The 12,638-nt window shown below is 44.8% G+C and overlaps 1 protein-coding gene across 5 annotated transcripts in view; it reads left to right on the forward strand.

The window, feature by feature from the left end:
* Window positions 1-12,638, forward strand: part of TTC28 (tetratricopeptide repeat domain 28) — a 127,879-nt gene that overhangs the window by 25,226 nt on the left and 90,015 nt on the right. The window contains exon 1 of one of the 5 annotated variants that reach the window (XM_090152544.1): window positions 7,122-7,344. The exons of 3 other annotated variants lie outside the window; for them this stretch is intronic. In XM_090152544.1, coding sequence (XP_090008670.1) covers window positions 7,330-7,344 — 15 coding nt within the window. In that variant the 5' untranslated portion in view covers window positions 7,122-7,329. Of the gene's footprint in view, window positions 1-7,121; window positions 7,345-10,283; window positions 10,428-12,638 lie in introns of those variants that run through there. One more of the 5 variants, XM_090152543.1, reaches the window with a different exon arrangement.

Below are 12,638 nucleotides of genomic sequence, written 5' to 3' on the forward strand. Positions count from 1 at the left end.
AGGTGCCTCCAGGGATTAGCTGAATCTCTTACCCAACAGCACTTCGCATGCAATAAAAGCAGAGCTGGCTTTACATTCTTCTGTACTTCAGAGTGAAAGTGAATGTCCCACTAAATGCTGAGGTCAACTGTTTGTCTAAATCACAGCGCGTTACCTGATTGTCGCTATATAGAGAGGTAAATTTTGCTTTGCTTCTCCTTCCCTTTGCTCTGAGAGATTAAAGCAAGGAGGGAAGCTGCTGGAAGGCAGCGAGAGAGAACGCCTACAGACAGCCAGGAGCTTCTTATCCCAATGGGACAGGCAAAGTACATTTCAAGCTTAGGAGAGTTTTTCTTTTTAGTATATTTGTGTTATTTTTTGATGTTTACTGATGACTTTTTCAGGCTGAAATGATCATTACTGACTGACAACGGTGTAATCTTTGATTTGTGTGAGAGTACAAACAATGGGTACCCTGTAATAGTCGCACACGCAAACTGCAATTGTGGAGTCTGTGGAACTGTGCTATTTCTGAAGGGCCTGTTTAAGGTGCCCTCTGATCGTTGCCTCAGAGGAATGTTGAATCTGTGTCTTGCTGGAAGATTTGCATTTCATACTTGCTCAGTAGAAGTCATGGTAACTAAGGAGGCAAGTTGCGATCTCTGCAACTTTGAAGTGGAATAGCACAGTCCTGGGAATACCACTGTGCTCAGACAGACCCAACCATACTCCCAGACTTCAGACTCCAACATATAAACTTTAACAAGCGTTATCAGAAATGTATCTTCTTTCTCATATACAAGACAAATAGTTTGCTGTGTTCTTCGTTCTGTAGAACAAAGATCATTCAGAGGTATGTTTCTAGTCTGATGGGACCCATTTTGCTTGTTACATTGGAAGGATTGGGACCAACTTAATTAAATGTCTGATTTAGTAAGTCAGGCTGTTAGATTTAGGGAACAACTTGTGTAATCTGGGATGTGGTTCCTATTGCAGCTTAGCAGCCAGAGCACTTTTATTTCTATTCAGACTGCAGTGATTAAGAACAAATTATTACAAATTTAAAGTCTTGCTTATTAGGCCCAAGTCTTCACACAATTAGACAACTACACAATTAATTAGAAGGGATTTTTTAACTGGAAGGTTAATAGTAAGACGTGAGCTTATTGGTAGCTCTTTATGTAGATGATGGTACTCCCAGAATGGCAGTTGGGTAGCAAAAGGAAAGGCTGGATGGCATTTCAGGTGGTTTCTGAAAGCGAGTTGCGTTGTCATGTAAAGCAGAGAGAATATTAGCTAACTAATTTCTTCTCTTTGTCTTTTGTCCTCCATCTCTCTTTTGCCTTAATATAGAGCACACACACTGGACGTCACATGCTGTACTGGAATTTGGGTTGTGTAGAGTTTTCTCCATCTTTCTTGGATCTTAATAGTTCGTGAAGCTTTTAGTTCGTTCTTGCCCTTTCCTTAATTTGCTTGTACTGGTCAGGTGCTTCCTTCTCATATATGGTCTTTTAGTGTTTGGTATTCAATAAGTGCTGTCAGAGCTGTTGCCTGTCCAAGTTCCTTCCCATGATCTTTTCTCCATGTAGAATCCCTTTATTACATTTTCAGTTCCAAGTGTGTTTTCTGTGCTGCAGCTCAGTTATCAGTAACTCGATGTCAGAGTGCTCATAAAGTGCAATAGGAAAGCAATAGTGAAGCTGCCTTACAAGAAGAATAAAATATGACTGTTATCATCCTCTTTGTGGTGGGATTTATAGTAAAAAACTAAAATGGTTTGTTCTGCAGTCATGGTGCGTTCATACACAACCTGGGATTGCTTTTTATTCTAATTCTTACCTCTGTTTTGGTACCCAGTTGCTCCACATTTGATTCTGCAATTGAATGTAAAGGTGCAATTAATTTTGCATTAGAATTTTTGATGCTAACATGCTGATGAACCAATTTACATACATGTAGGAAATAAATTTTCAGAATTAACCATTCATTTACATCTCATAATGACTTTGTTCAGCAGTTGTTTGTGGCAAATACAGCCTTGGTATGCTGAAGTTGTATGAGCCCGGGATGGTGAGTCATTAAAACAGTTACTTTAATCTAATGGTATGATTATGAGAAATAAAGAAAGCTGTATATGAAATTCTACGCTTAATGGGCTTGCTTGAAGCTAGCTCTGGAAGGAAATGTGGCCATGTTTCCCATCTCTGATGTACTGCTTTTAGAACAAAAAAATTCTTCCTCTTTAGTTAGGCCAGTTCTATGAAGCTTAGTAGCATAAGCTTTATATAGATAAATACATGGTTTTTTTCTGTATTGATTTTTGATGTCCAGACTTACTTTAAAATTCAGCCCATAAACTTAGCAAATATAAGAAATTATTGATCCATTCAAGTCTAATGACTAAGCTGTACTTGTAGTGGCATGATTTGAAAGACCACATCCAACCATTGATCTCTATTACAATGAGCACTATATTTATCATGGTACAAACTCTGTGATTTGTTTTAACATAAAGATTAAAAGGAGAGTTTCAGGTTGGCTGGATATCTGAGAGAATTGGTAATGTATTATATAGAATTAGACTTGCAGGTCACTGGTTTGGAACCGTGTGAGTTTGTGAAAAATTGCTAGTTGCTTGGTGGAATGGAGTTGCTCGTCTGTTTGTATGATGTTTGCATGTGAGTAACTTCATTTGAATTGGCATTAAGCAGCTCTGGCTGATAGTCAAAGCAGTGGTGTACATGAGGTGGGTTGTGGGGCCTAGAATCTGAGTTCTGCCATAGCCACAAGGGTCTCAGACAGGTCAGCACTGATGTTGCTGGGAAGCATATGGAATGACTTGGTTTTTCTTGCCTGCTGGTGTGCATGTGCACTGAATTCCTATCTCAGGAATACTCATTTGTATTCTCACTTTTTAAAAAGTGCAAAATGTGTGTCAGAGAAAAAGGGAGCAAAGATGAGTGCATGTGAGTCTTCAAGACTGTGTTTGTAACTTTGAGTTTGCCATGGAGCAAACTCTATTTAGAGCCTCCCCTAAATAAATATTTAGTAAGAAAAGAGGCTGATTGCAAAAATAATTGTGGAGCAATCTTCTGTTTACAGTATCTTTTAAATGGATGGTTTAAGTATTTTTTTTTTTCCTTAAAATGTATTCAAAATATATTTTAACATCGCTTATGTTGATGCAGCTCAATTACTTTCTTATTTTTATTTCTTGCAAATAGCTTCCCTCACTTCTTTTATCAGGCTTGGATGGGAATTGCTACATGGTTGGATCCTACTCTTCTTCCATGTAGAGAAACTGTGATACCCCTCCAAGTCTTGTGCTCTCCCAGTGCTGGATGCTTAAAATCCAGACTTTAAGTCACTTAGCCATGGTCATGTGTATTTTTAGGATGGAGCCATCCTTGTCCTACAGCTGACCTAGTTATTCTTCAGTGCTCTCACAGCTTATGCTGAGAAATGTTTCGAGTCAGATTCTGAACAGGTGTGTGATGTAGGAGGGTGCTGGCCTGTCCACCATGGAACAAACCCAACTGCATCTTGCCCCGCTCACTGAGTATTTCAGTTCTGATTTTAGTGAGCTTTTCTGTGCTTGTGGCTCAAAGTGGTGAAGTGCACTGAACTGTATGCATCCACTCATCTGATAGGAGCACTCCTGTAAAGAACAGGTCCTGTGAGCATTGGAGTGCCCCACACTCCATAGGATTTGACATCTGCACATTGTTGGCCCCTTGTGAGCAGATCCAGGCTGACAGTGGTGTCAGTAGAGAGGGCAGTGTAAGTTAAACCTCCATCTGCATGTGCTTCTCCAGCAGCACAGATCTGAGATGTAGATCCTCAGAGTGTGCAGTGTCCCTGCTGTGATGATTCCAGCGATGCCTTACAGCACGTCAGGGTGGTTCTGCACTTTAAGAATGCTTTTCTCAGCCATGGCAATGGAAGTCGTTCTTCACATTAACTGTAACCTAAATAGCTGCCCTTTGATCATCCTTCTGAAGATTTATCTGAATGTTTTTCTGAGAGCTTGTTGGCTGTGTATCTGCAGACACTTTGTCATTGTATAGAAGTTAAGTTTATTTCTTTCTTTCTCATGGTGCTGTTAACAGAGAAAAGGGCTGCTGTGCAGCTTCAGCATGCTGTGGCTTGGTGAAAAGATGATACTGAATATGGATGAATTGTCACATTTCTTATTCATGAATTCCCAACTGAAAATGTGAACAGACACAAACGAAATTCCTCTTCCATATTTTACACGAAAGTTCAGCAGTAGAACTGTCTATCATTGTAAATCATAGAAGACTCCTTAGAGAGCTGTAAGTGCTGTTTCTGACTGCTGCAGGATTTTTTTGTGAAAATCTCAGGGCTCAGAGTAGAATAGGTGTTATAACATATTGCCATTTCCACTGCATAAGAAGAGAAATTTGGAATTGACAAAACAGATCCTTTGCAATACAATAGCTTTATTGTGTAGCCTTTTTGGAGGAAAATGAAAAAGAATTTTAAATTAAAAATTGCATTTCTGTAAAGTTCTGTGTCCTGAGAAGCAGGACGAGCACAGAATGCAGTGTGACAAAGCTCTGTAACTTCCCCAGAAAATGAGTTTGTGTTGCATTTGTACATTTAGGTAATTGACCAATTATTAGACAGTATTTGATGTGCATAGTCATGAGATGATGGTTTAATGAACTGGTGGGCTCTGTCAGCTTCATCCTTTCCCTTGATGGCAAACTCTTCCCACCAGCAATGGAGGCCCACAGGCTCATTCTGCTTGTTTCCTTGGTCTTTCCTTGCTCTCTCAAGGTGTGTGAGCACTGTACAATCTGTGGGATTACATGCTGGCAGTTTGGCTCATTTCATTTATTCCATTTTTTCTATTTCTTCTCATCATTCTCATCTGGACACATCATCAGGTGTGTTTGGAACACTGCTTTGGGAGCAGTGCCTGTGTAAGTGAGTGATTTCAAACTGTAATTGGAAGTTTTCACATGAGGAAAGTGTTAGGGGTTGGATGGCTGTTGTGAACTTCTGTTTTATTGGTGGATCTGTGCTTCCCCAGTGCTGCTGTGTCGCTAAAGTTACTACAGCCATCTGCTTTGCTGTTGGGTGTTTCTACACAAACACAGGATCTCCCCAGTAGGTGCCAGAGCAACTCAGAGTGAGAAAGGGAAGACAGTATCTTAATTGAAAGGGGCTTTGTTTAGTCTTGCAGTTGCTGAATGCAAAAAGGCAAGTAAAACAAGACAAACACCATTTACTGCAATTTGTTTCTAGCTACCGTAGTTTGAATTTACCATAAAGAGCAGCTTCTTGTAGTGAGACAAATGAAAAATGACTGGAAAAATAAAAACACGGAGTCCTAATACTGAGTAACTAATGAAAGCCTATTCAAACAGAGCCCAAAGAGTTCAGTGCAGATGTTTCAGGTGCTTACCTGAAATACAGACAAACTGCAACTTCCAGAGTTCCCATAGAGCAATCCATGTACTACAGAAGAACAGGTTTTTCTGCTTCAGCCATGCCTGCTTTTATTCTGAAATAGATATTTTCCAATAAGTGGTAACGGTTGAAGCTGCTGCTGGCTAAAAGGCCCATCCTGTGTGGCTGGGGTTGCCTGGCAACCAGAGAGTGGGGAGGGCAGGAGGACCACAGCACTGGTACCTGCTGCTGCTGCCCTGCATTCTTCCTCTCCATATCCCCCTGCCCTGCAGCCCTTGTGTTTCTGGCTCAAGGAACGAGAAGTGGAATGTGAGTGGAGTTTATATGTAAATATATGTATGTGTGCATATATGTCTATTTCATTTAATCATTTGAGCAGCAGGGACATTCCACAAAGCTGGGGGTTTCATACAGACAGGATGCTTCAACGGTTCTGGTGAGGGAGATCTTCTCCTGCTGTGTCCACTCTGAAATAGCAATGCAGATCGGACCAGAAGCCCCATGTATGAGGCCAAGTATTACTTGTGAAGCCTTTTGTTCCACTTACCAGTGGTGCTAAAGAAACAGCTCGTTTCCTTGACTTCTGGTTCTTGTGACCAATCTCCTTCTCCTCTCAGGTGTTTGTTTTCTGTGTTCTGTGCTCAAAGCCCCTTGCAATCCTGCAGCGTACAGCCAGAAGTGGCTCTGGGACATGGAGGTGTTAGGGAGACAACAAACTGAAGTCAGCAAAAGTACACAGGAATCTCAGCTTTAAGAAAGAGCAGTTCTGGGCTTTCTGGATTTTGTCCTTGCTTAGATAGAATCTGAATGCTACATCTTCAGTTATAAAATATACTTCTTTGATATTGACTGCTTGTCTGGGATGATGGCAGTGACTCAGCATGAATCTACTCCTCTTACCAGGTGTTGGCACATGCAAGGCCATTCTTCCCTAGTTACAGCCAGTACCTTTGGAATATGCCCAGATAGTAGCACTCTCCTTCTGTTGTCCCTTCCTGACTATGGAGCATTGTAGATCTTTAGGAAAAGTACTATTCCAGAAGGCTGGGGAAGTGCCTCTTGTACAGTTGCTTTTACCACTAGTAAATAATAAATAGCATGTCATGTAATATAAAGCAAAGTTTCAGTGCTCTGATGAGCACTGAGTTTTTCAAACTGAAGCTGCGTTCTTTTGGAATCTGCAGAAATATCCTTGAGAAAGAGGAGGAGACTGAGCGTTTCTGATGGAAGATGCCAAGCTCTCTAAATGCAACAGGTGTTGCAGATAATTGCAGGACACTGTTGTAGCCACAGTCATTCCAGAGACAGGTGGATCAGGTGCCCGACTGTTGTGATGTGAAGCAAGCAGTAGATAGCTACCAGTGCTTTGTTTCACTCTTGGAATTTCTCACTTGGGACAGCAGATGGTGATGAAAGTCAGCAATGAAAAACTTGGAGAAGTCCCTTCTTCAAGGAAGGGCACATAGAGAGGAGGATCTATTTTGGCAAATCTTTTACCCCCCTGTATTACTTTGACCCACATCTTGATCAAATTACACTTGTCTCCATAGCAGCAGTAATTGTGCTTGCTATGGAAAGAGGGAAGTGGGAGCCCTAATGAGAAGCAGGTCCCAAACATGTTTTCTTTTCTGCTCGTAATCGCACAGTGACCCAGCTGAAGCCAGTAACAGTCACAATTAGCAGCTAGAAAGCAACCATCTTCCTTAGTAAGAGGCAGTGAAAATTTAGAATGTATTCCCTGCCTTCAAACTGTAGAAATATATTACCTAAATGTTATGTTGTGCCTGTGAAGTAATTATGTGGTAACCTCCTGGAAGAGCACGTATCTCTTTTGATGAAAACATTCACCAGCCAAAAAATCTCTTCTTGTGACTGAAACCTTCATCCCAGCCTGTGCTTCTGAAGATCATGGTGCCATACCATGTGAGTTATTTTTTTCTGTTTTGTTGCTATTTGCCCATTCTACAAAATGGTTATTCTGTTAACATTAGGCTTGCTCTTTTGAGGGAAAAACTCTTCCTAGTTCTTCATGTGGAAACCTGAATTATTTTTGTTCTCTGTATGTATCATTTTGTTGAAGTTTTAGATGCTGCATGTATTGGGCTTGCCAGGGATGATGCTTATTTTCTATGTGGCAGGTTATATAGTGCTTTGTGTCAGATTTGTGACCGACCAGTGATGACAGCACAGCGGTGTAGCAGCTGAACCATGGCTGTGCAGCATCAAGGCCCTCTCTGTTTCTCTACTCTGTAATAATGCTTGTTTCCTTGCAACATCTCTATCTATTATGTATAGCTGTGCATACATAAATACCTAAATTCACAGTTGAGATGCTAGAGAGCCTCCTGCTATGCTGTGAAAGGACAGATGATGAAATGGCAGTATGCTGTTCTCTTACTTTGCAGTACAGGGCATGGAGTGGAGCTCTTGTTATGAATCCCAAAGGGTGGCTTAGGGTGTGTCTCACTGTTTCTTTCACAGGAGGTGAAATGGATGGAGTTGTATCACAGGAAGAGAACAGCCTAATCTTAGGGCAAAAGCCCCAGATAAGGTAGAAGTGCCTTTTGTTCCCTGTGATCAGCATGCAAGACATATGTGCAGTGGTCCATTCCTTGCAGGTTCAGGTATCAGCACGTGGGAGCTGTTATGTATCATGAGATTATCCTTAAGGTTGTATTAACCTGTTTGATCACTTACTGGAGCCAGTGAATAGCTTGTAATTAGGGACAGGCAGCTGCTGCCCTCAGCTGGTGTGGCCAGTTCCAGTTCCTCCATTGCCCCTCCAGCCTTGAGAATTGCGTTGCCAGTTACAAATGCTGTAGGCTTTCTCCTTATCTTCAGTTCATTTCAGTTCTGCATTGCTTTAAACGACATCATACTACTGCTCTCTAATTAGTGTTAAGCAACTAATTTTTCTCAGCTTCCATTCTGTCAGCAGTGGAATTTTCCAGATAAGCATATCCTTATATTTCAAAGCCCTGTCCTTGTTTTTTTGTTGTTGTTGTTTTGTTTCAGCCTGGATTATAGCCCTACGAAAAGAGCTTTTTCTGCTTGGCTAAACAAAGTATTTTCCAAAGTGATTTTCAGTCTTTTGAAGAGTGTCAGCTGCTGAGACACAAACCCTAGTAACCTAATAATGAAGATGATCCATGCTACTGCTGCGTGGCATACAACAATCAATCTTTATTATCAGGAGAACAGAGCCAAATGCTATAGGCCAGTAGCAAAATGCAACGGGAACAGATGTAGATGGAGCAGAATATGAAAGGCTGATATGTGGGAACTTTGTAGGAGCTGGGATTGCTTTCCTAGCCTATTGTGTTCTTGCCCTGTGCTGTGCACCCTCTGCTACATGAGCTGTGATAACACTGGTTGGCCTTGGCCTCTTTAGTTCGTTGTTACATATTGCTCTCTTATATAAAGGAAGCAATGGCAGACTGAGCCCAGAGCACCTCTAGTGTGGGGATGGGAAATATCAGATGAAGTTGTTCCTCTAACCCCTCATGTACCTGCTGAATGCTGTCTGATTTAGCTGCTTGCTGAATTGTAGACTGACACAGTACGTTGAAATCTCATGTGCTTTTAGCATACCATGCAGGCTGCTCACCAAGCTGTTTGTAGTGGGACTCTTTCCTACTTAGATTATCAATGTTAATTTGAAAAAGACACTTTTTTCATTTTTTTTTTCTTTACACTGAATGAGATCTAATAAGAGATGACTTAATTATACACAGCTTTCTTCTCCTAAGGATACTGAATAGCTTAGAAGAGGAACAGGCATTGGGACAAAGTATTGGACTGTCAGATCCATGGTTTCAATTCTGAAAATACCAGGAAAGGGGAGAAAAGCCAGCACTGGTGTGTATGGGTGTTCTGCTGGATGGCTTTGTGCTAACCTGCTGGAATGCTGTTACACATAGATATCAGAAGGGTTCAAATGTGGTTATTCATTACAGTTGTGTATTTGGAAAACTCTGCTGGTCCGTAGGTATGGATCATTTGCTGGAAGGAATTCATTGCACTGTTTCTAACAATGTCAGCTCTGTGAATGAGCTGTTGTCCTATGTAGGAAATGGTGGCACATGGCTCTGTGGGTGCAGGCACTATCTTGAGCCAGGGATTTTTGGGGGCGGGGAGGAATGAAACGTTATTTATTCTGGATATTTTCTATAGTTTCGGAAATAGTGCCGCCGTTATTTATTTTATAATGAAGGGGAAAAGAAGTTTCACTATACTGGGAATGCCAGTTGCTGGAGTATGAGTTAAGATTGGGAGTCCACCTGCTCCGTCCCTCCTGGGGCAGATGTGCAGGCACTGCTCCCGCTTTCTTTCCTGGTAATTATCTTTACTCAAAGAAGTCTCACCAGCCTCCTGTCGGTGCTGTCAAAACAGCACTTTTTGCAATCTGTCCTTAATTAAATTAAGCTTCTTTTGACAGCATCACGGCAGATGACATTGTCTGGTTCTGGGCACTTATTCCCTTTACTCAGAGACCGCCTGTGCCGTTTACGGCTCTCCCGGAGCCGCCGATGCTGGATCTGTAATTTAGGGGCTGGGACGAGCGGCGGGCCGCGCTGTGTGAGCCGTGCCGGGCCGCCCCAGCGGCTCGCTGCGCCTCGAGGCCCGGGCACCGCCCGCTGCGTTCCCTTGGGCTCGGGGCGGGGCCGGGGGCGGGGCGCGCGGTGCCGCCTCCGTGTGCGCGGCGGAGCGGTGGGCGGCGCCGGGCCGGGCCGGGCTCTCGCCCCACACGCGGCGCAGCGCTGGGCGGCCGCGCGACGCGCCCGGGCTCCGCGGGGCCGCGGGCGTGAGCGGTGCCGGGCGGGGCTGGGCCCGCTCCTATGGCCCGCGCGGCGCGGGCGGCTGCTCTCCCGCGGGCCTGGCGGCGGGGCCGGGCAGCATGAGCGGGCGTTGCGGCCCCGCTGCGCTCGTCGCCGGCGCCCGAGCGCGACCTTGATGCTCCCTGTCCCTGCTCTACAAATATGATGAAATGGCAGCCCCGGAAGAAGGTGAGTGGCGAGGCGGCTCCTGGGGCAGAGCCCCGCGGCGGCCCCGGCCCTTCCCTTCCCTTTCCCGTCCCCTCCGCTCTTTTCCCCGCTGCGCTGCCCCGTCCGCCCGCACCGCTTCTGTCCCGCCGGCCCCGCCCCGCCCCGGGCTGCCCCGCTCCCCGCACCGCCCCGTGCCAGCGGAGCTGGGGCTGCGGGGCCGTAAATCTCCTTTTCGGGCCGTTTCCTAATATGGCTGCTTTTTTGGAGCGGAGTTCGCAGGGCTCGGTCAGCGGCCGTGTCACGCCGTACGGAGGGTCTCCCTGTCGGCGCGCTGCCTTTGCAACGCGCGGCGGCCGCGCGGCGGCTCCCGGACTCGGCGCGGAGCGGCTTTCAGGCGCACTTGGCACCGCTTTTTATTGACATTCTTCTAAGGGAAAACCTAGCGAAGTGAATGTGCGGTGCCGCCCCTCCTCAGCTCTGACCCCTGCTCCTGGCAGCTGTGTGCTATTAAACGTTTTCTGTGTTGGTTGTTTTTTTTTTTTCTCTTGAAAAAACCTGCTTGAACCAGCAGGATTCCTTCTTTCTTTGTAGCACGATGTGCGATACTGTGTTTTACATCAGGGGAAAAATAGAAATCATATGTGAAATGCATGAGAGCGTCTCTCGTGCTAGCGCTGGGCACTGGAAGAAGCGGTGCTGTGGTGCATCCTGAGCAGAGCCACTCCGCTGTGCCTCACCTCCATCCCGCCTCCCTGACGCTGTTCTTCAGTTCATTTCTAGCAGACAATTTCTTGTAGTGAGAGAGAGGAGTTCTTGTTGCGAGTCATTATGTCTTCAGCAGAATAAATAGATTAAGGGTGAGCTCTGCTGGGACTCCAGTGCTATTTCTGAGCCTCTCTGTATCTTCCTTCAAATTACTTTTGAGATGTCCACAAGCTATAGATTTTTACACGTCTGTTTTTTACTGTTTTCAACTGAATGTGCACTCGCTCTGTGGTTACGGCTATGGAAACCCCCCCCAGGCCATAGTTACAGCAGTATCGGCTGAACTGCTGCAGTATTTGTCTTGGCTGCTGGCTGGGCTCCTCGACTCTGGAAGATTCCGTTTCGGGTGTCAGGATTCACTCTGCAGCGTTGGCTCACTGAGTGCTGAAGTCACTGTGTCAGATGGGACTTTTTTCCTCCGCGTTGTTGGTGTCCACACGATTTGGATTTTGGGCAGCCCTGTTTGATCGTGTGGAGTTCTCAGATGATAGCTCAAATCCATCTCAGCTATGGAGCATCTTATTAGTCTGAGCGTAAAACAATTCCTTCTCTCGCTGCGATGCGACGGAAACTTTGTTCATGTTGGAATAGGTTCTGTTTTCAGCTGCAGCACTGTACCAATAAAATCTCAGCAGAGATGGAGTTCTTGTCACTGCTGCCAGCAGACTCACGTGAGCGCAGCCGGGGTTTCTGCTGGCCCGGCCTTTGTAGTGCTGCAGTCATGTGCTGTACGGAGCAGTTTCAGGAAAATGACTCATGCAAACCACTCAGCAAAGGCACTGCTGTTCCATTTGTTAATAGGAAGATCGATACAGTTCTCACAAAATGAGAAAGCAGATTTGGTAGCCGGTGTTCCTGCAGCCCTTGGTTATGTTGGTCCCTTCTGCTGAGTGACTTCAGGAGGCTGTTTGTCTGCTGCTGCCCTGTTGGAACATCCAAACAGGAGAGCTGTCAGTGTACGAGCTGTACTGTACAGCTGTGTGTGCTGCTGTACTGAATCGGAGTTTTGTTTGATTTATTAGATTCGCGCTCATATTCTTTTGATTTCCCCTGATAATTTTTTCATGAAATGTTTAAGGTGTTTTGTTCACTGAAGAGTTTTCGTTTTTACGGTTATTAAAACATGCTTCGTTGGGGTTGTGTGCAGTTTATTCATCCTGTGTATAAAGCTGAACTCCTTTGTTTGGTGGTTATCAATAGGCAGCTGTCACCTCATGGTGCACAAGGCACGCTGGTGCCTTCAGCTGACAGGTGAGGGTACTGTGTGCTGCCCTGTGGTGCTGAGCCCTCTGCTCCCTGTGCAGGACTGTGCTCAGCACTCACTGCAGGATGCTGTCCCCAGGGCTGGCCTCTGCCCACCCCATCCACTGGGCTTTGCAGAGATCGTTTGCTGTTCAGTTATGACTGAATGGGACAAAGCTGAAATCACTGACTGACCATTTCACATGTAAGCTTTGTGAACAAGCC

This window comes from Phasianus colchicus, chromosome 18 (assembly GCF_987193195.1).
Source record: "Phasianus colchicus chromosome 18, bPhaCol1.hap1.1, whole genome shotgun sequence".
Classification (NCBI taxonomy): domain Eukaryota; kingdom Metazoa; phylum Chordata; class Aves; order Galliformes; family Phasianidae; genus Phasianus; species Phasianus colchicus.